Source organism: Perna viridis, chromosome 3 (assembly GCF_037379345.1).
Source record: "Perna viridis isolate PV_CMFRI_1.1 ecotype Kerala chromosome 3, ASM3737934v1, whole genome shotgun sequence".
Lineage (NCBI taxonomy): Eukaryota > Metazoa > Mollusca > Bivalvia > Mytilida > Mytilidae > Perna > Perna viridis.
This window is the reverse complement of record NC_142447.1, coordinates 41,408,506-41,432,448: the sequence shown is the minus strand read 5'-3', so window position 1 is coordinate 41,432,448 and position 23,943 is coordinate 41,408,506. Positions and strand designations below refer to the sequence as shown.

General features: G+C 33.8%; 1 protein-coding gene across 2 annotated transcripts; it reads left to right on the top strand.

Annotated features, from left to right (window-relative positions):
• Positions 1 to 8,518: 8,518 nt before the first annotated feature.
• LOC148622292 (mitoferrin-1-like) lies at positions 8,519 to 23,686 on the top strand. 2 transcript variants are annotated; one of them, XM_088572051.1, is made up of 5 exons: positions 8,689 to 8,819; positions 14,385 to 14,433; positions 17,306 to 17,525; positions 19,928 to 19,984; positions 22,868 to 23,566. In XM_088572051.1, the coding sequence occupies exons 3-5, from the start codon at positions 17,312 to 17,314 to the stop codon at positions 23,422 to 23,424; spliced, it is 828 nt and encodes a 275-aa protein (XP_088428177.1). In that variant the 5' UTR covers positions 8,689 to 8,819; positions 14,385 to 14,433; positions 17,306 to 17,311; the 3' UTR covers positions 23,425 to 23,566. The 2 variants fall into 2 exon arrangements, with proteins under 2 accessions (XP_088428176.1, XP_088428177.1); XM_088572050.1 differs by lacking the exon at positions 14,385 to 14,433 and having other exon boundaries at positions 8,519 to 8,819; positions 22,868 to 23,686.
• The last annotated feature ends 257 nt before the right edge of the window (positions 23,687 to 23,943 follow it).

The window sequence follows — 23,943 nt, the reverse complement described above, 5'->3', positions numbered from 1 at the left end:
AAGCAACGAACAATTTCACTTCTACATTTCACCACGGTCTTCAATGATACAAAACCCATATCACAGAGCAAGCTGTAAAACAGCCACTGGACTACAGGTTCCTGACTTGGGACAGGCACTAAAGTATGGGGGGGGGAAGGTTAAACATGTTTGTGAGCGGTCAACCTCCCCTGGTATAACGCTATGGTTTTCACGTGCAATACTTTATTTATAGTAGTTTATACACGTAGAAGTATTTAATATCACGGCTTTAATATCCTTTAGGCTCTATGTTAATCACCTAACAGTGACAAATGCAAATCGGTGCTTATTGCTAATCTTAAATATAAATTATTCTTCTGATAAAAACAAGTGTCTGAAAGTTACCCTAGCTTTAAATCAAATCAAAGCTTTTGATCAATCTATTACTTTTTTCTATAACTCAACCATATTTGTGATACGAATCTGATTATTGTTTGTGATTTTTATGTTTAGTTATGTTATAGTCTGCTGAATTATTCGGATGCGATTTAACATGTAAAAGTATGGCACTATCAAAGTGACTATATCTTCAAATAGAGACAAATCGGAGGGTTACACTAACTCGAGACAGTAGTGGCCATGGGAAAATACGGTAATAAAACTAACTATAAAAATATGTCGAATTCGGATTTAACTCTTGAGATAGATACATAATACACACAACTTAATAAATAAGAGAAGAAAAAAAACCAAGCTAACACTACCTCGAAAGAGTACTTGCTGTTTCTGTAAGCTAGTTCAAAATCCAAAAGAAACAGTTTTTCGTTTATCTCCTTCTCTAAAAGAAGGGGATAGAAAACAAAACTATAGACATAGCATAAACAGCATTAAAAAGCAATCGGACATGTCTGAGAACACACATAATAACTCAAATATGGAAACAAAATGATTTAATAACATTTTTTGTGAAGAAGAGAATAAAAATCCTGGTACCAAATGCCAAGATAAATCAAAGACTGAAGTCTTCAAAGTCGCTAATGGTCAAATATTCTCTATCACTGATTTCGGCTTACTTTCAACATCCGAAATGGCACGAATGCGATATGCTATAAAATCGGATGACTTCCGCTAAAACCTTGGTTCCCTTGATGTAATTGCGTACTCTTTCGTAACCGTGATGACCTCAATGTTTTCAATCACCCAGAAGAAGATTAAACAACTGGAAACGGCTGTATATAGATATCGGGGTCCTGATAATATATCACTCTTCACGTTGAGTTAGAGTAGGGAAACGCTCTCGGACCCACGTGGGGTCTGGGAGTAGGTCAGAGCGCCAACAGAGCAGCCAACCCGCTAGTAGGGCATACTCTGACTGAGTTCTTCGGTCAGGTATCCCGAAGGCTGGGCTCCGCTTCCTCCAACTACTAACAGACATCTACTAACACAATCCCAACAAGGGGCGGTCGTGCGAGATCCACAAGGATAGTCAAGACCGTATAAACCACCAATCGGACCGATAATAAACATGTATATGACATATTCAATGCAAACCGACCATTACATCTTTTAATGTACACTTTCCGTTCTCATGCAAGCAAAAAAAAAATAAAAATAAAAATATGTCTTAACAGAGAGATCTTTGGGTCGCTTATGATATGTAACAGGGAACCAGATTAGAAACCAATCAGGCAACTGACGATGAATATTCATAAATATCGAGGCCGTGCTAATGTCTAATGGCCTATATTGCCTTGCAACGAGTTCCTGTGCCTGAATCGGAAATTGAGTAATGTTCAATGTTAATCGAGCAATTCATGTAAACTTCCAGTGCTAGTACATGCAAGATACACGCGTAGAACACACGTGTATGATATTTAAGAGGTACATTTTTATCTCGTATGAATCTAGAACTATGACGCTATGGCGGTAAACACGGCGAAGATCTACAGCATTATGTGTCGACCCCGTGCAGGTCCGGGTGTTAAAAGAATAGACCTGCAGCAGCGCTAAGCTTGTCGTAAAAGGCGACTTAATAGTGCTCAGAACCCTAGCCGGGGGCTAGGGCGCTCTGCCCACAGAGCAACTGGGATGTGTGCCCCAGGTGGTGGAATGGGGTACCCCTGGCGTGTTACATGCTGGGGTTGTCAGGCTATAATACGGAAAACCTGACCGCAAACCATAGTGGTGCACCGTGTTGGGAAAGATGCCACGTTCCTCGCACATTAAAGAACCCTACTGTGGTATTCTCCCAGAGTAGGAACTATAGGGCTTCGCCACAGGAGGCTAAATTGCCCGACCCTACCCACCTCTCCCTATTTCCAGTGGCAATCAAATTTTGTCGACCTCATTGTCCTTGTGTCCCATCCCTTTTTCATTTCATCATCATTTCATGATCATTTTATCATCAATTTCATGTTCATCGTCTGAACATAGCTGAAATATTGCTGCTCGGACGTTAAACCCCAACAAACAAAACAAACATTATGTGTCGTATGACTATATGCAAATCATATGCGAATATTAAGTACTGAAATTACGAGTGCAAGAAGTCGTGAACATTAGTAGCGACTCCATTCCGACTTAATGCTGGTATACTTTTTTATTCGAAATTTCTGTTGTATTTGTACTACCTCTGTATATCAATCAAAACCACTGCCATCATTGTGTATGATTGTTTCATTAAAAAAAATAACAGTAATTATAATCATTCACAAATACTAGTATTCAGTTGGTTATTGTCGAAACGTTCCGTTATACGTTGTTATTAACTATTCTTTCGTCTTGAAGACCCAGTCCAGATTCAAATAACAGTACGAATGCCAGATACGATTATATATAGTCACCTGTTCAATGCATTCAACTACCCACGACTGACAGTTACATATAATTGATTATATTTTTTACAGATTAAAGGTTTGGAATACAGAAGGATGGATGTTCGTACGCATAAAGTTGCAATTCAGCATTTCACTAAATCTTAAAGGAGCTAATGAAGTCAAAATTACTTTACTTGATATTTACATTTTGTTTAGATATACGTAAGCAGAATAACATTTACTTGAGATGATTTATATTTTTCATTCAGAACAATATTCAGATGTGTATTCAAGTTCATTCCACTTATCTTTATTTTAAAGCTAAAATGAAATCTGTTAATTATTTAGGCCAATAAAAAAAAACTTTTACTGCGAAATATATATGCTTATTAATTTGGTTGGATAATAATAATAAGATAATTAAAAGTCGTTTTTCATATTTACGGAATACAAGCCATTTCAGCAAGTTTTTCAAAGGAACGTAACCCACCAACACCCGACAACCTGGTTGGCGGTCTCATTGGGGAAAGAGAAAACAGTTAACATTTTCTTGGAAACTTAAATTATTTTCACTTCGGTTAGTACCGGAATTGTTTGAAATAAGTTATTCAAAAGAATCCAATTGCTTACCGCGGCTCTAATAAATTAAATATTTGAACTTGAAGTCTACTTTACCTTGTTTACCTTGTCCAAATTTGTAGAAAGTTACTCCCTTTTGCTAAAAAAAAACGAAGCCAAAGTCGAAAATATGAAAAAGAACTATATGAAAGAGTGAATAACCAAAATATGATCACGAGTGCCGAAGAACGCCCAGATTTAACGAGTGTGACGAAGTTTTTTTCCTAGTTCGTAAATCAATTTGTTATAGTATAAGAGGTCCTTAAGCTTACAGGGAAGTTTGCAAGTGAAATGGAATTTGACAGAACCGATTGCATTGAAATTGATTCGTTACTAAACTTATATCTTACTCGACTGCGCTGGGTGATTCTATGGATGCGTACTAACATCACCTAAATTTAAACAAAAATGCCGTTGAAACGCAAAATTTTGTGAAATTTCGCACTTAACTACAATGTTAAGTTAATAAGCACTAAGAAAGATTCTTGTTTCGATTGGGCTTTGTTGTCCCTACCGTGACGTTTCAGAACTGATCGAGGGCCAAAAGGGGGAAATTGGTGTTGAATTAAAACCATTGTGTTCTGTTTATTTTTCATCTTATATTGATGATTCCTGTGCTCATTGTGTTCCCTAATAATTCTGTCAATATATGGTATCAATAGATTTAATTGATCACAGACCATTTCGAAAGTGGGGCAATATCCAACAGATCAAACTTTTTTTGTTTATCGTCAGATTTGTGTTACCTTATACCGCTTTCGAGTAATTAGTGGTCGGGGAGCATTACATTTGCGAAATTCTTTTCCATTACATTTGCGAACCATTTGTAAAATTAACATATTTATATAACAGTTCAGATATATGGTGTGATCTGTTTTTATTTTCGCTAACTAATCACTCTTTCACATTTCATCGGCTATATGCATGCTTCTTTGTTTTCGTCTCCCATATTAACTTGTAATTCTAATTAACTGGTCACTTAAGCACAACTACGTACGATCTTACTGAACAATGGTTTTCACCATCATTGAGACAAATAGGGGAACAATGTTTAAAACTTGACGGCTATACATTTCGGTTCCTGAAAACTTTGAAAAAGACAGGTGATCAATCTTAGAGATGCACGTTGTAAAACTGTAAAGCTCAGCACATCCATCTGTCTGTGTGTTCCTTGAAGTATTGCTTCAAATTCAGGCTGTGAACTATATAAAATTACGAGATGTCGAAACAATATCGCTTCCGAGAAAAGCAGAAAAAGAAAAACTAGATTTTCTCCTGAAGAAGTTAGAACAGTTCACGACGGGTATTATTGACAGAGTTTCTTTCGTGAAAACCCTTGGTTTTAAGTCTGCCGCCCCATCCGACTTGCAAAATTGTGACACACTGATTTAATTGAGGCTATTTTATTTAAATATTTTTAAATGTTAGTTGTCATTCCATGTGCATGTGTGTTTGTTTTTTGTTCATTTCAGAAATGCATATTTTAATAAATTAAATAGTGCTATATATCCTACTTGTAATCCTACTTTCATCACAAAGGCATGGCTAAAGCATTGTAAAGGTGCATATTTTCAAAAAGTTCGCAAATGTTAAGTTATAAAATAGTTCGCAAATGTAATAAAAAAGTTCGCAAGTGTAACAAAAAAAGTTCGCAAACGTAATGAAAAAAGTTCGCAAATGTAATGCACCGAGTGGTTGAATGGGTAAAAACGTCAGTTTAGGGGTTTGTAGAAATTTTGTTTTGTTATAGGATAGGAATGATTTTTTTTTACCAAACTGTAGATCTAATCTAGGGCTTTGGGTAGTATGTCAATAAATTAGAGCTATTATTTACTATTTTCAAGGAATATGGACCCAACATGGGGTCCGCCTAAACGGGAACCTTTTTTTATTTCGATACCGCTTGATATCCTTAGGTATTTTTTTTTTTTGGGGGGGGGGATATCAGACAATTTAGTTTCAAACGCCTTGGTGCACAAAAGTGGTAAACAGTTAAATATATGTTAAGTAGTAGTCTTTGTAAGAATAAAAAAAGGCCATATTAAGTTGTTTTATGGGTGTATATTATGAAACATATAATTATTTGTTCCAATCTGTCTGCTCTTAGAAGATAATAAACATTGAAAATTCAATAGATTCTATTGTATTTGAGTGTCATTTACAGAGTTATCTCCAATAATTTTGAAATCTACAATGCATTCTATATAATTTTTATCTCCTAAGAACACGGGTTATATGAAAAACCGAATGTTAATTTCTGTTTACTATGGCAATTCAAACAAAATATCAAAAATAAAAATACGTAAGCTTTTCACCCATGAATCGCATTTTGCATGATTCTTAGCTGGAGTGTTACTTAAAACTTATGTTTAGAGAATCAACCATCGTTTGCATATGTCAAATTCATATCAGTCCCCACCTACAGGGTCAAACATGATACGGTTGTATCATGCAGTGCTAGTAGTAGCTTTTTATTTCGATATGTTACTAGTTTTCAGACTCCTCGTCCTTTGAAAACGCGTCTGTAATGAATGTTCCATGTTTGGTGTTTGTGTCATATTTAGTAACACCAAGGATTGTATCTATTATACCGCCAAAAATTTAAACTGAAATTTTGTTTTAACGAATGTTTATATTTTACTGTCTATGGACGTTAAAACTATGAAGAAACAATAATTGCACCTATAATCCATCTAAAACTACGTACCCGAATCATAGTGATAAAAATCATAACCATTGATAATGTTATAACAGAGACCTAAATATACATAAATATATTTATTACATATTTCAGAATTAAACTCTATTCTATAAGAAAATACATGTTTACATCATCAAATTAAAAGGTACAATCAAAACACATAATATTTTGTTTATATATAATTAACGTAATATATCAAATACGCCGGGCATATTTATACCTTATCTATTAACTTTTGTTCCTGATACAAGGCCCAAAGTTCAAAGTATCGAGGGCCCATAGGGGAAATGACATAACAATATAATTTAATACACAATTACATTGTACATGATAACGTCACGTGAAGTAATGGCGTGGTGCTTACCCGCTTCCCATCAGACAATTCAACGTTTAATCAGCATTGAAACAACGTTATTCTTCCACGATTTTCAACGTTGAATCAACTTTGAATTTTAGTTTCATATGAAAGTTGTGGCGACGTTAAGATTCAACGTTGGCATATCGTTGATACTTCAACGCAGTATCAGCGTTGAGCCTTGAACTTCTTATCAACGTTGATATACCTCAACCTTATTTCAATTATCCATGACTTTTTTATGGGCAACTTGGCGGGTATTTCTAGATAAGCAGAGGACGCTAACGGTACCGGTGCACCTGGTCCATGCTCCAGGTTTTTAGAGGAAACCGAGTTGCTCATTTACTTTTGATACTTTGTATGTATTATTTCAGTTATTTTATGTTCTCTGTTGTGTTTGTCTTTTTTTTCATGTCTGGTCTTTGTCTCTGGATTACATTCTTTTGATTTCCGCTAGAATCTTGGTTCCCTTGATTACTCATCCAATATAACACTTGGAATAGGAAACGTCCATAAGCAAACAAAATTCTTCAGAAATGGTACACAAATGTGACTAACTTTCTTATTTCATCGATATCGGTGACCCCCACTTTTAAGAAGTTTATACCATCAGCTAATGTATCTTTCTCATACGGCAAGTTTGAAAAAAATCTTAACGTGAGAAGTATTCCAGATATCTGTGGTTCAAAAGTTAGTTTTTGATTTAGCGGGAAACAATATAATGTTCTTTTTAGGTGGATAAAACTCATTGTATATTGTTTTTAATTTCGTAGGAATAAGGTAGAGACCATTTCTGATCTACTGGTGTATGATATGTGTCATTCGTAAAAATATTGACCAGATCATATAGAAGCCTGAATTTAAGTCGGAAATGACAAAAACTCACGATTTTACGAATTTTGAATTGCTATAGGTTACAGACCACCAATTCAACCAATGAGCATTTGGAACGTACGCAAAAATAGTCCTACGCAGAAATTACCCCTGTTCCTCATAGTGCTGTGAAAGGAAAAACATTTCTGTACATTTTATAGGTGCATTTTGCTTCTTGTGATGTGAAGCCTAATCTCCATAATGATTTTTAAATATACCCATATCTTGTGAAAACACTGGGATTTCCCATGCTATTTATAGACCCTTCACTTCCGGTGACCAGTACTGCACTGCAAGTCTGCTAACCCCACATGCCATTCTGAGGATTGTGAGCTGACATATGTAGAATCATGCTGATATATAGTCCTCTGCAGGTTAAAGTTAAGGTCAAGTCCAGAGAAGCCATTGAATATTGTGAAATTAGCATAGAAGCCTATGGGAAGTGGAATTAGTGGTATTTAGCCTATATCTTCATTAAAAGCACGGTGACCTATATTTTAGAAGCTTATGCCTTTATATTTGGGAACATTTCAGTACAATTTCTAACGTCTGAACTGGTTGGTTGGATTTGTCTTAAACTTTAAAGTTGATTCAACATTGTTAATTCAACGTTGAAAATAGCAACGTAAATTCAATGTCGATTCAAAGTAGCAATTTCAACGTTGAACAAGTCAACCAAAATTCAACGTTGCTTTCCTGTTGAAATTTCAACAAGTCAACCAATTTTCAACGTTGTTTCAACGACCACAGTTGAAAGTGGAAATACGTAACGTTGTTTCAACAGTTAAAACACGTTGAAACAACGTTGAATCCCCGCTGGGTTGTTCTTCAACCCTTTTTTGCGAAAAGCCGCGTATAAATGTCCATAAATAAACTAGTAAATAAATGTGTTGCGTTATTATGATATAACAAGTATTATGACATTTGTTTTGACAACTGTACATGTTCTTAATGTCCGCGTATCATATCAATGATTACTATGATTTTGTTATGACAAGACTTTTAGATTCGTATAGGGAGCAACGGGTTTACCCGGATAATCTAATGATAATGAAGTAAAATTATTTTTGTAATGTAAACGTTTCCTTAGCTTTTTTTAAACGTAGTCACGTTCACTCAACAAAACCATTCAACATATAAAATCAATAATAAAAAATAACTGTATATCCGGAAAATAGACGTAGTGATCCCGCATTTACACAACGTCATATAAATGTTTTTGTTCTGCCACATGTTGCACTTTAGGGTTACAAGAAAAAGAGATAGTATTTAGATGTTATGCCACATTTCTATGATGAAAATGTTTAAAAACCTGATAATGTGATCTTCAATTGGATTGATTTAATTGACTATACGACTTTTAGGGTGTGATATGGACGATTCAGACCCATATGAAAGTTTACCACCGACAAGTAGCAGTGTGGATCATATGGTTGCAGGCGCGGCAGCAGGGGTTCTTGAACACAGTGTTATGTACCCTGTAGACTGTGTCAAGGTGCGAAAATAACATAATGGATAATGATGTAAAGAAATCATGTGTACCGATATTAAACTTGGATTTCTGATGAAAAATATGTTGCAAACATCTGTCTATGTCATTGAAACGCTTTAACCTTGTGTATGCTTTGACAAGTGTTGACAGAATGTCATCAATCATTGCTTAATAGTTGTACATTGTTAACTAAAACTGTGTCCTCAAAGAAGCAGAGCTAACTGATCACATTTTCTCTTAGTATCATTAGTTGGTTTATCTTTGAGTTTTATGGCATGTTAAATAATACCAAGGGAGACTATTCTGTAAAGGTTAAGAAGTAGGAGATTCAATTAGTACTGACTACAGGTGCAAGATCACAATTAATTCCCCTTGACTTTTCTTTGTATATGAATATAGTTCCTTTTTTTTAGTCTGTTTCATCCTGATTTTTTTTCTTTGCTGTCATAAACTTTATTGCTTAGTATTTACTGCAGAAATGTAGGGCAATGATCAAATTCACAAGGGATTTTTGTTCATTCTGTAATTTTATGTGGAAGTTGTGATTTGATCCTATGGAAGAAGGTCAAAATTTAGGACATTTGGCAATGGTCACTTTTCATGTCTATTGGGTCTCCGAAGCAAAGTTGCTAAAAATAAAAAATGATGGTGAATTTTTCTGGCACTCTCATAAGAATATGCTTCTATACATGTTTCCAATTTGGTAAAGTTTCATTGAGTTTGAAGTGGTGGAATTTTTTTATATGTCAAGATGGATTTGTTGAAATGTACTACGAAATTAATTGTGTCCTCGTACCTATAAGAGGGGTCACATTTTTGTAAAACATGTTATTTTGATATGTTTTGGGTTTTTTTTTTCTCAGAATTCATGGAATAAACATAAAATGTGGCAAAAAAATTTCTTTTCTCATCTTTTTGTATTTTAGTCCAAAAATGGGTTTCTATGGGATTTTCAATGTAAAACTAATAATTGCTTATGGGATCAGGGTAAAATTGGACAAATAAGCTAGTTATTGTCTCATTTTGAGGTTTTTTTTTTGCACATATCATAAGAAGAGCAGATAAACACTATTCATAAGCATTGGACAGGGTAAAGGTAAAAATTTTTACATTTAGAATCTGTTTTTAACCTGCAGCAGAGGTCATTTGTCGAAATTACAGTGTTAGTCAATTGTCTCAACCTCTTGGAATACTCCCTTGCACTGCATTTGTATGAAATTCTGGAATATGAGAGAGAGAAATGTCTTAAAAATGTCAAAACAACCATGATTTCCCATTCTTGTACATTTATTGTGAAATTGTGCTACTAAACCCCTACTGAGTTGAAGAAAAACAGTTATTTTGGAGCCGGTCATACACCAAAAAGCCTCAAAGCAGAAAAAAAAATGACCTGATATGAAAAAGAAACATCCAGTTGAGTTCATATGTACCACATAAGCATCAAAACATGCATTTTAAAATATCTTTTCACTATTTTGTGGCTGTAGGGATGAAATCTTAGTGTAAATGGCATACAGTCAAACCTCAGCAGTTCAAACTCCAAGGGACTATTGAAATGTGTTCGAGTTATCGGGAGTTCAAGAAATTGAAGGTCGTATATTTCCGGATTTCTTTTCGTTGCCAGTCCAAGTTTCGACTTTATTGTTAGAAATTACTTACTTCCTACGAAGTTGTGTTGGTTTGTGGATTCTTTTCATTTGCTTTCGGAAGATTATGTTGATTTGTGGACATTAAAAATGTGTTCGCTTTTAAAAATGTTCAGATTTCGGGTTCCTTGGTCAACAATTTGTTTTCATCCAATTTCTTTCATGCATTCATCATACCGACTTTGGAACATTCTCGAACTTCAATCAGTACTATGTTAAGATCAAAACTACCTAATTAGTGATGACTTTAGTGTTACCTGTAACTAACTAAAATGACACTGATTAATGATAGGGTTTCAGTTTTTCACACCTTTTATTACCCAAGCTGACAAAATGGCTGACGAGTTCGAATTAGTGAGGGTTATTCTCTTAAGATTTTTTACCAAACAGACTGACTAGTCAGTTCAAGTGTTCGAGAAATCAAAGTTCGAGAAATCCATGGTTATATTGATTATATGGAGAAAATTTTGGTACTTTGAATTGTGTTCGAGAAATCCCGGGTGTTCGAACGAGTGAAGTTCGACTGTATTTACCCAAAACTGCAGTTTTACAACCCTGGTCCTGGCTTGATTTTAATTACCCCATCTGATAGTTTACTCTAAAACACTGTCTCTGGTTGTTTTTGAAGTACATTTAATGTGTCTACAGCACTTAGGAAGTAAGTTTTGATTGATTCATTCTTTTTTAGCTTCTAAAAATGAGTTTTTATATAAGTACCCCTACACTAGGTGAAAATGCTCTAATACTGCAATGTCATGTATTAAAACACATATTTCTGTCTTAAATCAGATGAAAACCTGACTAGCTGGTGTTTTCTACTTAAGAAACGTGCAATGCAATGGAAATAAAGAAAAAAAAAGAGAAAATCTGTCAAATATTTGAATTGAGGCTATTTAGAGGACACTTCTTCACCCAGTCTGCAAAAAGTTGAAGTTGCGACATATACCATTGATATAAAACTTGCCATAAATCATTTATTTTTCAACAAATTTCTGTAAAACTTTGCAGTTAGACTCAGAAATAAATAAACTTTCCACAGATGAAGCCTTTATTTGAGTTTCAAAATAAGTCGATCTAATAGGTACAAGATCACAATTAATTTCCCTTGACTTTTCGTTATGTACGAATATAGTTCCTTTTTTTTAGTGTGTTTCTTCCTGATTTTTTTTCTTTGCTGTCATAAACTTTATTGCTTAGTATTTACTGCAGAGATGTAAGGCAGGGATCAAATTTACAAGGGATTTTTTTCATTCTGTAATTTTATGTGGAAGTTGCGATTTGGTCCTATGGAAGAAGGTTAAAATTTAGGACATTTGGCAGTGGTCACTTTTCATGTCTATGGAGTTTCCGAAGCAAAGTTGCTAAAAATAAAAAATGATTTTTCTGGCACTCTTATAGTAATCTGCTTTTACACATGTTTCCAATTTGGTAAAGTTTCACTGAGTTTGAAGCAGTGGAATTTTTTTATGTCAAGATGGGTCTGTTGAAATGCACTATGAAATTAATTGTGTCCTAGTACCTATAAATACAAGCAGATCTGCCAACTTTTGAAAATCCCCATGGTGGTTTTTATGTGGGGCGATGTGTGAACCAACATTTTGGGACATATTTTCAAAACTGCATGGGGTTTACTGTAGTAATGCATGAATGAGACAATCACTGTAGCATTAAAGGGCCTTTTTCAGTTGAACAACATATGCATAATCATATTTAACAGATTAAAGTTTGTAAGCCTCTTCTTTTTTGTGTTGGATTCCTCCAAACCTAATTAAAATTTTTAATTTTTATAAAATTCGAAAAAATAAAAATAAGTAAGAAAGCTTTTATTTACATTCAAATTCATTTCCACTATTTGAAAATACATTTACACGTAGCACATATTTCCTCTTTCCATTAATGTCAGTTGAAGGGGGGTTTGCATTAAAGTTTTGAACTTGAAGAATTACAGTATAGTTAGTTTTTTGGCCCAATCAAACCTAACCTGTATTTTCGGACACTATGATACTGTGTAGTTTCTTGAGAGTAGATAGAAGGAAACTTGGGCTACTCTTACTTTTCATTAAATGCATACCTTGAGATGCAGTATGTGAGGAAATGTAACAAATATCAAAGAATGTTGCTACTGAATTTCCAAAATCATCACTATTTAAAAGGAATAGTATTTCTTTTAACTTTTGCAAAACAAAAATTTTGGGAAAACTACTGCACTGTAGAAATTACAGAGAATGTGAAGACTACAGGGGAGGTAACTCATGTTGTATAAACAATGATAATTTTAAAATTTGTTTACATAGGTGGTTCTACAAAGGAGTAAATTCACTAACTCTTGTTTCAGGCCTACTATTTTCACGAAATTTCAACTTACAATTTGAAATTTTCTAATTGCCTTTTTTAAAGCTAAAATATTATCTGAATACTAGTATACAGAAAATACAAGCTATTGGGTCATAATTTAGTCACAAGGAGGGTACAAAACACTACTTCCACGAAGTTTTCATGGAATTTTCACAAAAATGAGAGGATTAGGGATATATTTTTGAATCCAAAAATATAGAGCGCAAGCTATGAACAACAGGATCTTTCGTCAGAAGTTGTGATAGTATAGAAGGCAATTTTTGTGTAAATATCAAAGAGTTGGACAAATGCGCTCTATATTTTCTACATAAAAATGTCTCATTAAATAAGCTGTTTTAACACAATTCAACTTTATTTTCTGATTTTGCTTTATTTTCATCTACAATTTTAGTGAAAGACAGGTATTAACAGCCATGAAACTTTGTTTTTTAACGAAGGCATAAATTCAAATAGTAAATTATACAATTATCAAATTTATTAGAAACACTTTAGTTTTTGGGGCTGATTTTGACATTTTCTGAACATACTCCTTTGAGACCTGTTTAAGTGACAATATTGTCAAATTAATTGTGGAGTAGAAATTAGTCTTTAGAAAATGATGGATGTTCATGAAATGGTGGTGGATCCAAGTGGGATTCATTTTCGGGATTATTTACCCATCATAAAACGTACCCTTACCTATTTAGACCGCAATAAACACCTTTTGTCAGATTTATGATGCTTCTAATTAAAGAAATGAGATTGAAACACAAATTTTGGGGTTTGATTTCGGAGTTTTTAGGTAATTTTGACAAAGTCAGGTTTTGGGTCAAATTTGACCTGAAAAATCATGTTAGTGGGACAGATGTTCAAAATCGTGAAAACACGATTAAATCGTGTAAGTTAGCAGGTATGTACCAGCTAAGATGTATGAATATATGTACATGTAAAATAAACTCTACATTTTAATTCATTTTCAAGTGATAATTTAAGACTCAAGATAGTAATTTAGAAAAGTACATTTGGCTTAGTTACATAAAACAAAATGTGTATATTCATAGTAACTACAGCTTTTCTATGAACATTTTATAACTACATGGTACATGTACGTGTGCGCATATACATACCATCTATGTTAAGTCAATGTTCATGGAGGTCTTTATGTGCAAAATAATCCTGAGTACCAAAGTAAACCATGACAGGTCCTTCAAATTCATTAAAATATTGTTGTTTGGCTTGTTTATTACAAAATACAACATGTACACTACACTCGGAGTTTGGATGGTTCTCTAACACTTAGGTCTGAACTGAGTGAAACTTGGACATAAACAGTGTTTAAGACCTAGCCAACACTGACCATTTGTATATTGTTTTAGTTGTAAAATTCAATGAGGCATAACAGGGGTTCGTAGTAAGATACGATGTACACATGTATTCTGTTTCTGTTCCTCAAGTGTATATCTTTAATTCGGAGCACTCCAGTAAGAATAAAAATTTAGTCATGTCCTTAGAAATTCAGTACATCCTATTTTTTTTTATTTTGTACATATTGATCATTTGTTGATGTATTATTTTTTTTTATTTACAGCTACATGTATGTCCAAGGAATGGGTGATATCATGTAGAAATATTATTTGGTAATTTTATGAAGTAATAATGCAGTCTTCTGAATTCTGCTGCTTTAAATTGATGATTACTATGATAATTACAAATAAAACACTTTTCCAAAAATAAAAGAAACTACTTACAGGTCCCAAGTATTCTAGATAATGTGTACATAGGAATTGCAAAGAAGCCCTCAACCAGGACTGTAAATATTGTCAGTAATAAGCTATAAAACATTGTCCAAACAAGGATGAGACCGCCATCATGTTAAGGCCAGAACAAAAAGTCTCCGTTGTGTGTGGTCATCTAATGGAATTGAATAAATTATAACTCAAAGCGGGACAGTTATGAAGTATTTAGTAACAATATCTATTTTATGATTTTCTTAGTATCTTTTCACCCTATTTTTGTTAGTCGTTAATATGACATGCTAAACATTTCAACAGTTGTATTATTGTGCCAACAGCTTGGATTAAAGCTGGACAAATCAACAATTGACTCGTAGTACTAGTGTAGATTTCGGCAATTGGATTGAGAATTTTCACAAGTTGCCTGGAATCCTCATTTGTGATTTTTCAGGGGTCCCTAATGAATTTTGGAGGTCCAGGATATGGGAGCTTGGGAACCAACGTCCAAATATCTAATGCACAAATTTTTTAGCATTTGGTTGTAAATTTTGGTCAATATTTTTCATTGAAGATTTAGATTTTGTAGCTCTCATGGGGAAATCCCCTACAAATAGTGACACTTGACATGAAAATTTGGAATTGCATTGGAAAAAAAATTTATTGGAACCGTAAAAATTGCATGCCATGTGTTATTTTTTTGAAAGAGATGTAGAAACTTGGAAGTTAAAAAGAACAAAATTTTACTGCGTCGGCTATCTTTTTTTAAAAAGATAGTGCTTCTTTTAATTACATTGAAGATTTAGATTTTGTAGCTCTCATGGGGAAATCCCCTACAAATATTGACACTTGACATGAAAATTTGGAATTGCATTCGAAAAAAAAATTATTGGAACCATAAAAATTGCAAGTTACAAAGTACAAAATTTTACTGGGTCGGCTATCTTTTTTTTAAAGATAGTGCTTGTTTTAATTACATTGTATATTGCGTATACATGTACATGCAGCACTGGGAGCTTCACCTTACTTGGGCAGCTCTAGCAATATTCTTTTTGAGTTTAAGTGGGTTTGATTCATTATTTGAACAGATTATGGAAATATACATGTACAAGTATCATGTCTACAGATGGTGGGAAACCTGTGATGTAAACACATTTTGACTCCACTGAAATCATGAATTCCAAAAGAGATGATGATTGCCTTTCCTGTCTTAGAAAAGCTATGCTTCAATTTAGATAATACAAACAGAGTTACAACATGTATATTTTTTTTCAAGGCAGTTTAGGTTGTTGAACAGCCAGTGGAACAGCAGAGAAAATTACATATGTACATCCAACTGACCATATAGACTATAAGAAAAGATGAAGTTACATTTTATATTTTTACTGAAGCGATATATTTACGTTTAACTATACAATTTGATTAGTTTGGTTAAAGGAAGAACACTAGGACACTGTCACAGTCACTCTTTTGTTACTTCTGAGACATGTATTATTTTAGTTAAGTGAATATTCAAGCTAAATAAGATGCAGGTACATGTACAATGTAATAACTATTAAGTTCATATTGCTTTGTGGTGCTAATAGCTCATTTAGTACAAACATCGCAAAATTCTGTAAGCTGTGCCAATAGCTTTGTTGTTTTCTACAGCCTTTTAAAAATACTTACAACCTGTACATGCATATTTAACTTTAGATTAGTAGTACATTCAAATAATGTAAGGTCAGGCTTCATTTTTTTACTCGGATATTTGAAAAAAAATTCTTGTTGTCTAAAACTTTTACCTGGGTAGATTTTGTGTTTTGCCCATGTCAGACTTGGCCACCTGGGTGGTAGAGAATTAATCCACTCTGCATGTACCGAGTCAATATCTATTCTATGGTTACATGTACATATATGTTGATGTACAACAATACACAGTTCCTTACTTGACATCCCATACCGAAAGTTTTAAGCTCACCAAAGGCCATGTGAGCTATTGCCACCACTTGGCATCCATCACCGTCTGTCTGTCATCGTTAACATTTTTTTTTAAACTCTTCTTCTCTGACATCACCTGACCAATTAGAACCAAACTTGTTATGAATGTTCCATAGGGTATTCTGCATAGAGCTGGTTTTGGAATTTTCGATCTGTCGAAATACATGGCAGCTGTTACTAAAAATAGAACATAGGGGTCAGACAGAAGTTTTCTCATACATCTCCAAAACTGTTAAGTTCAGCCAAATTTATTCAATTGCCCAAACAATCCTTATGATAAGGCCTACAAAAGTCTGCATTGGATTAAAGATGGAAAGGCAAAAAAATGTTGTACATGTAAAAAGACTTTTTTTAGCAGTTTTCAGCCAGGATCTTGAGAATTATAATAGAAAGAATGAAACTTTCAATTGTTGAAATGATCCTTATGATACGTCCTACCTAAGTTTTCTTTTGGGTCAAAATTGTCTGACAACTTGTTCGAATTATTGCCCTTGAAAGGCAAAATTGATCAGATGAGCGATTCAGGCTACTCGGAGCCTCTTGTTTATACATGTATAACAGTTGAATATCCATTTGAGAAATTGTTTTTACTTCGAGTTTCTATTATTTTTGTACATACATGTACAGGGTACTTATATTGTACAGACTTGGTCAACAATAAAAATCAATCTCAGGTATTCTTTCACATTGTAGTTTGTTTATGATGTCAGAAATATTAAATCTCATACACAATTTAAATATAATTTTTGTTTTATAAATTGTAGATTTAAGGTAACAAATTTACATTGTGTATTTTTAGACACGCATGCAGTCACTCATTCCTAATCCTAAGGCAGATTACAGAAGTATTGCTGATGCTTTTCACAAGATTGTGCGATATGAAGGTGTAAAAAACACTGTGCGTGGTGTTTCAGCAGTTGTAGGTGGAGCTGGGCCTGCTCATGCCCTCTATTTTGCCTGCTATGAAAAATTGAAGAAAGTCATATCTGGTGGTCATCAAGGAAACCATTTTGCACATGGTATATTTTGGTCTAGTATTTTGCTATTTAATAAAAAACATCTAACTGTTCGGGTAAAAAATTCAGCAACATGTACAATGTACCAGCTCATACATTAACCTCTTTGTGAAAAAAATCGACTAACGGTACATGTACATGTACAATTAGTTACAAAAACATAATTTTGTTTCCCATCAGGGTTACCATTCCAACCAATTACCCATTTTCACTGACATCCTACATTTTCCTTAACTTTCATTGTGATGTTATGTTGCCAAAGCTCATAATGCCTCTATGGCCTCCAGTTTTCAAGATTATATGAACTAAGACTTTTAAATATAAGTGGAATTTGGAAAAGGTAACACGCTACATTTCTGTGAGATTACATGTAGTTCATGCATTGATTTGCCATTTGTTGTCTTTAATCTCAGTTTCCGCTATATAGATGACGTATTATCTTTAAACAATCCTAATTTCGGGGATTTGATACATCGCATCTACCCCTAAGAACTTGAGATAAAGGATACTACAGACACTGTTGAAGTCAGCCTCATATCTTGACCTATACTTAGAAATTGATGGTAAAGGAAAACTATTGACCAAACTTTACGACTTTTCGTTCAGAATTGTCAACTCTCCTTTCATCTGTGGCAACATCTCTTCAGCACCTGTGTATGGAGTGTTCATATCACAACTCATACATTATGCCAGACTTTTTGTATCGCGCTAGAACTCTAACAAATAGGCTTCTGGAACAGGGTTATGTTGCTACAAGATTGAAGTCATCACTACAGAAGTTTTATGGTCGTCATCATGAACTCGTGGATCGTTATGGTGTATCCATCTGCATCATGAAAACTGATTTATTCAATGGGTCATAGTATTCCTTTCCTTGTCTACCCCGGACTTGACTTTTTATGAGCAACTCTGCAGGTGTTTCTAGAAAAGCAGATGATGCTTACCCTACCAGTGCACCTAGTACATGTACATGCTCCCAGTTTTTAGTGGAGTCCGAGTTGCTCATTCGCTTTTGTTATTTTGTATGTATGATTTTAGTTACTTTATGTTCTTTGTTGTGTATGTCTGTTTTCCATGTTTGGTCTTTGTCCCTGGATTACATTCTTTTGATTACCGCTATAACCTTTGTTCCCTTGATTACTCTTTCACTGAAATTCGTCACTTCTTTATGAAGTCTTAATGATTATTGTATATTAATTTTAGATACATTGTATATTTTGTAATTTGTTGTGGTATTAGATTTTCACTTTTTAGTTTAACATGCAGCAGTTGCATTTACTGAGTGCTGAGGTCAGTATATAGTGTATTAAAAGTTGGTGATTACATTACCACAAGATATTCAAAATACATTGTGTGTGTCAGCACAAATCAACACAATGTATACAAGTTTACACACTTAGACAGATCACATTTATTTTATCGAAGTTTAAATTAAGCTCAACTAGACTTAGGAAACTAATATACTATCCATAATATCGGTAATTTACTCCATTGTCATCTATGATCCACTTTTCAATTTTCGGATGCAGCCACTCAAAACTGCTTTTGCAACCCATTTGGGAAAACATATTTTGGCCTATATGGGTGTTTGTAATCACAATTCCCTTAAAATTTAGAAATGACTTGTTTACTTGTTAATCCTTTTTCAAATAATTTTCTCCTTAACTCATTAATGATGCACATGTAACTGAAGGGCTATTGACCAATAGGATCATGATTCTAGTTTGATCAGTGTAATCAGATATGTGGATTGAACTTTACAAATATTTTTCAAGCTCAATTTCTCAGGCAATCAACAAGTTTAATTCATAGTGGTTCTCTTTTTTTTTTGTCAAAGAGCTGATAAGATGATTTCCAGCAAGGACTTGATTTTGATAGAATTAAAATATTTCTCTCTTTTTAAGTGCATGTGACTTAACCACAGGGTGGGGATTAAATTTCTGCAGTTTTCCAACCATTTAACATTTTCCAAAGGTTTTAACAGTTTTCATTGGAGAAGCGGATTGTCCTGCCTATTCTTGATTTCAATAATTTCTCCGCTCTCTTTGGTAAAATTTAAATTTAAATATGCATGCCAAAGCTTGCATGTTGAAAATTTTAATATTAATATTTCCATATTAAGCTTTCCATATTAACCTGTAGAATCGCTCTAAAATGCTTTTGGACATAATATATCAGTTATGTAAACTTTCTGTGGAACAGTTTTCTTGATGAAATGAAGCTACCTTTGAATTTTATTCTTATTTGTTTTAGGGCTAAATGATTTTAAGCATGAAAAGGGGGAATAGTTGGAAGCAGACTGTCACACATAATGCACTTGAGCATAGCTGCTAATTAGTTATTTCCTGGTTATTTAGTTATTTAATGTCATATTAGATAGAAGTAATATATAATTCTATATACAGGTTCAGCTGGATTGGTGGCTACATTATTACATGATGCTGTTATGAACCCAGCTGATGGTAAGTTTAATGGATCAGATTTATTTTCTGTCAAGCACCGATAAATAATCAAAGTCTGAAGTCTTTCAAGTCGCTAATTGTCAAATATTCTATGCCACTGATTTTGGCTTGCTTTCAATATTCGAAGTGGCCTGCTTGGGATATGCTCTAAAATTGGGTGGCTTTTGCTAGAATCTTGGTTACCTTGATAACTCTTTTGTAACCGTGTTGACCCGAATATTTTTCAATTAAAACAACCGGTTATGTTTTTGTTCTACAAGTACGAGTTTCTCTCAGATATTTAGCGATCTTTGGGTCTTTATGATATTGACTAGGGAACCAGATTAAACAACTGGCAATGTATATATATATATATATTTAATTATGCAAATCATATGTGAATGTAAAGTACTGAAATTAGGAGTGCAAGAAGTCGCTAACAATATTAGCGACTTAAAAGTACCATTAGTAAGATTCTGAGATAGGTGATCTACAGTAAGTGAATTTAAAAATTGATCATGAATAGCAAGTTATTGTTACCTTTGCTACAAGGTTGGTGATGACTGTATATACTCACCTATAAGATTTTTGGGACTTAATTTTTAATAGGTAAAAAGGGTTTTCACTCATAGACAAAATCTAGCTAAAATTGTCAGCTAGAAAACATGGAAAGCTCAAGAACTGACATCAGCGTTTTAGGAATTTTTGAATAACTTTAACTTTCCATGGGAAAGTTCCACATGACAATCAGCTTTCCATTTATCAAAAAATTCCAAGCTTAAAATATCGTATCAGAATTCTATAATTTCTTAAGTATCTGTTGAAAAATAACTTTCCCTGACCTAAAATTTCACTTGCCTCTTATGATGGGAAGGGGGAATTCTTGAACATTGGACATGAATGTGAAACCAACTTTGCAACGCCAGACTAACACCATTTACCTAAATGTTTATTGTAAATGTCAGTTTTAGGAGGAATTACCATATCTTCCACCTTTTGCTGCTAAACATATATTCTCTTTTTTTGCTTGAAAAAAGCTTATGCCATCACTTGGCATCCGTCATCATCGTCATGGACAAATTTTCAAAAATCATCTCCTCTGAAACTACTAGACTGACAGGTTTTAAACTTGGCAGGATTGTTCCCTAGGGTGTTCTGTACAAAATGACTGTTGGGATTTTTTATCCATAAAAAAACAAGGCCGCTGTTACTAAAAATAGAACATAGGGGACTGATGGCAGTTTCTTGCAAATAACTCAATAACTGTTGCCTTTAGCAAATTTCTGTCAGGGTAATATTGTTTAGCATCATGAGACGGACTTATGCCGAAATTTTCAAAACAATTGGTCATTTGATGTAGGAGTTGCGGCCCCTGAAACAGTTTTTTTGCATTTTTTGCATGTGCAACTTTGAAAATCTTTTTCTCAAAATCCATTGCACAGAATTCAATGAAATTTGGCATTTATGTTCCTTAGGGTATCCCACACAAAATGACTGTTGGGATTGTTGATTCATGAAAAAACATTGCTGCCGTTACTAAAAATAAAACATAGGGGTCAGATGGCAGTTTTTTGCAAATAACTCAAAAACCATTGCCTTTAGCAATTTTCTGGCATATGGTAAAATTGTTAAGCATCATGAGAAGGACCTATGCCGAAATTTTCAAAACCATTCATTGACTAATGTAGGAGTATCAACCCATGAAACAGTTTTTTGTTGTTTTTTTCTTCACATGTACAACTTTGAAAATCTTCTTCTCTAAAACCATTTAAGATCATTGAATGAAAATAAGCATAATATTTCTTTAGTGTATTGTGCTCAAAATGACTGTTGTGATTTTTAATCTGTGAATAGATATGGCTTCCTATACTGAAAATGGAACTTAGGGGTCGTAAGACAGGTTTTTGAAAAAAAATTAAAAATTGTTGCCTTTAGCAAAGTTCTGGTTCAGGTCATGAAAATCCTATGAAAAGCATTTCCTGCATTTGGCAATTTAGTTGATTTTAACTTAGCCTGTCTTATTCCTCAAGTTTTTCAAATAAGCAAATGGTTAACCAGGTGAGCAATTCAGGCTCTTTTGAGCCTCTAGTTTGTTTATTTGGCCACCATACTGACCTTTTATAATTTAATCATATTTCTCACTCATCCATTTTGTGTATTATTATTTCCTGTGTCCACTCATATGGCCAAAAATACAAAGATTTAAAAAAGAAATGACCCATTGATGTACCATAATTCTAAACAATAGTATATGATACTTTAGCTGGTTATGACAGTTCCTCATAACATTATTTTTTCTTTAGTTCAAACAGCTTAACTTACTGAAATATATGGATGGAGTTATTTTCAAATACTGTGAAAGTTCTATTGATTGTGGGGTACCAATATTCATGGTTTTTTGGGGTATGCCAAACCAAGAATTATGGTTCCCAAAAAAAAGGAGAATCCCTTCTGTTTTTTTTTTTATTATTAAAACCCTCAAAATGTGTTTCTTCCCTAATCCACAAAAAATGATATCATAGAATTAAAGTACTTTCATAGTATCATTGACTTTCTGTATTGTTCTTCTTTTGGTTATTGGTGGTACCAAATTAAATATGAATGAACATAAAAAAATTGTAAGGCTTGTCAAGAATATTTTATTTACTTACTACTATAAAAACAACTCTAGCTTGTAATTTTTTTATTTCAACATTTATTGAAGTTATAAAAACAAACAGGTTCATTGTAATTAAGAAGTATTTGGAATGCAGTTGTCAAAAGTCAGTCCAACTTATTAGCAGGTTAAGGCTAGGTTCCAGAAATTGACAAAGGGGGTCTGACTTATAGGAGGGTCAAATTATGCTCAAGATTTAATGGTATTTCATAGGTTGTGGAACTATATTTGCTTGGCTTTTTTTTCAGTGGTAAAGCAGAGAATGCAGATGTACAACAGTCCATATAAGTCAAGTCTACACTGTATGAATATGATTTACAAACAAGAGGGTATTGTTGCTTTCTATCGGAGTTTTACAACTCAACTGACTATGAACATACCTTTTCAGTGCATACATTTTATGACATATGAGGTGATGCAAAATGCTATGAACCCTGAACGAGTGTACGATCCTTTGTCTCATATGATCTCTGGTGGTGTAGCTGGAGCAGCGGCTGCAGTCTGTACTATGCCATTAGATGTATGCAAGACACTGTTAAACACCCAAGAATGCTGCTCACATACACGAGTATCTTATGTCAATGGGATGTTTTCAGCATTCAGACTTGTTTATGAATATCAAGGCTTCAGAGGCTATTTCAAAGGAGTTGGAGCAAGAATGCTATTTCAGATGCCGGCAACTGGGATATCATGGTCAGTGTATGAATTATTCAAGTACTTGTTATCGCATAAACAGAGATTTGAAGACTCATATCCCCATGTAAATGGACTGACTGCAGTAAAAACAGCAGACAAAGAAGTATAGCACTAAGCTCCTCAATGAGACCAGCTCTTGAGTACAAATAAACAAGCCACAGCCTAGGAATATTGTCTGTTTGACAATATGGTGTTTTGAGAGGGTTGTCCTAAAGTCATTTTTAACCAGAGTTTGCAGTTTTGTGTGATTTTTTCTTCATGTTTAGTTATGTTCATTTTGTCTGTCCTTTCTTGCTCCAGTTTAGATAAAATCAATCATGACTGGAAGAATTTTGTAATAAAAGTATCTGTTTGTAGCATTTCAAAAAAAACAAATTCTGTCATAATTAGCTACTATGGCAGCAAAACCAGTTTAATGTTACCTTTTAAAACCATTTAAGTAGCCACTGTAGTTCTGCTTAATTTCATAATCATTCATTGTCCATCAAAACCATTCCATAAGAAACAATTGTTTTCTATCAGTGTCAACTTGAAGTATGCTTTTACAATCAGTAAGGGCAATGTTTTGATTCTTTGTCATGATTTCGATGAAGATCTAATGATGTACATATTACTTTGTAATGTACTT

Coding starts and splice junctions, on each gene's coding strand:
- LOC148622292 (XM_088572050.1), top strand. CDS start 8,697: ATGGACGATTCAGACCCATATGAAAGTTTACCACCGACAAGTAGCAGT. Junction 17,526..19,927: donor AGGAAACCATTTTGCACATG/GTATATTTTGGT, acceptor TTCTATATACAG/GTTCAGCTGGATTGGTGGCT. Junction 19,985..22,867: donor TGTTATGAACCCAGCTGATG/GTAAGTTTAATG, acceptor CTTTTTTTTCAG/TGGTAAAGCAGAGAATGCAG.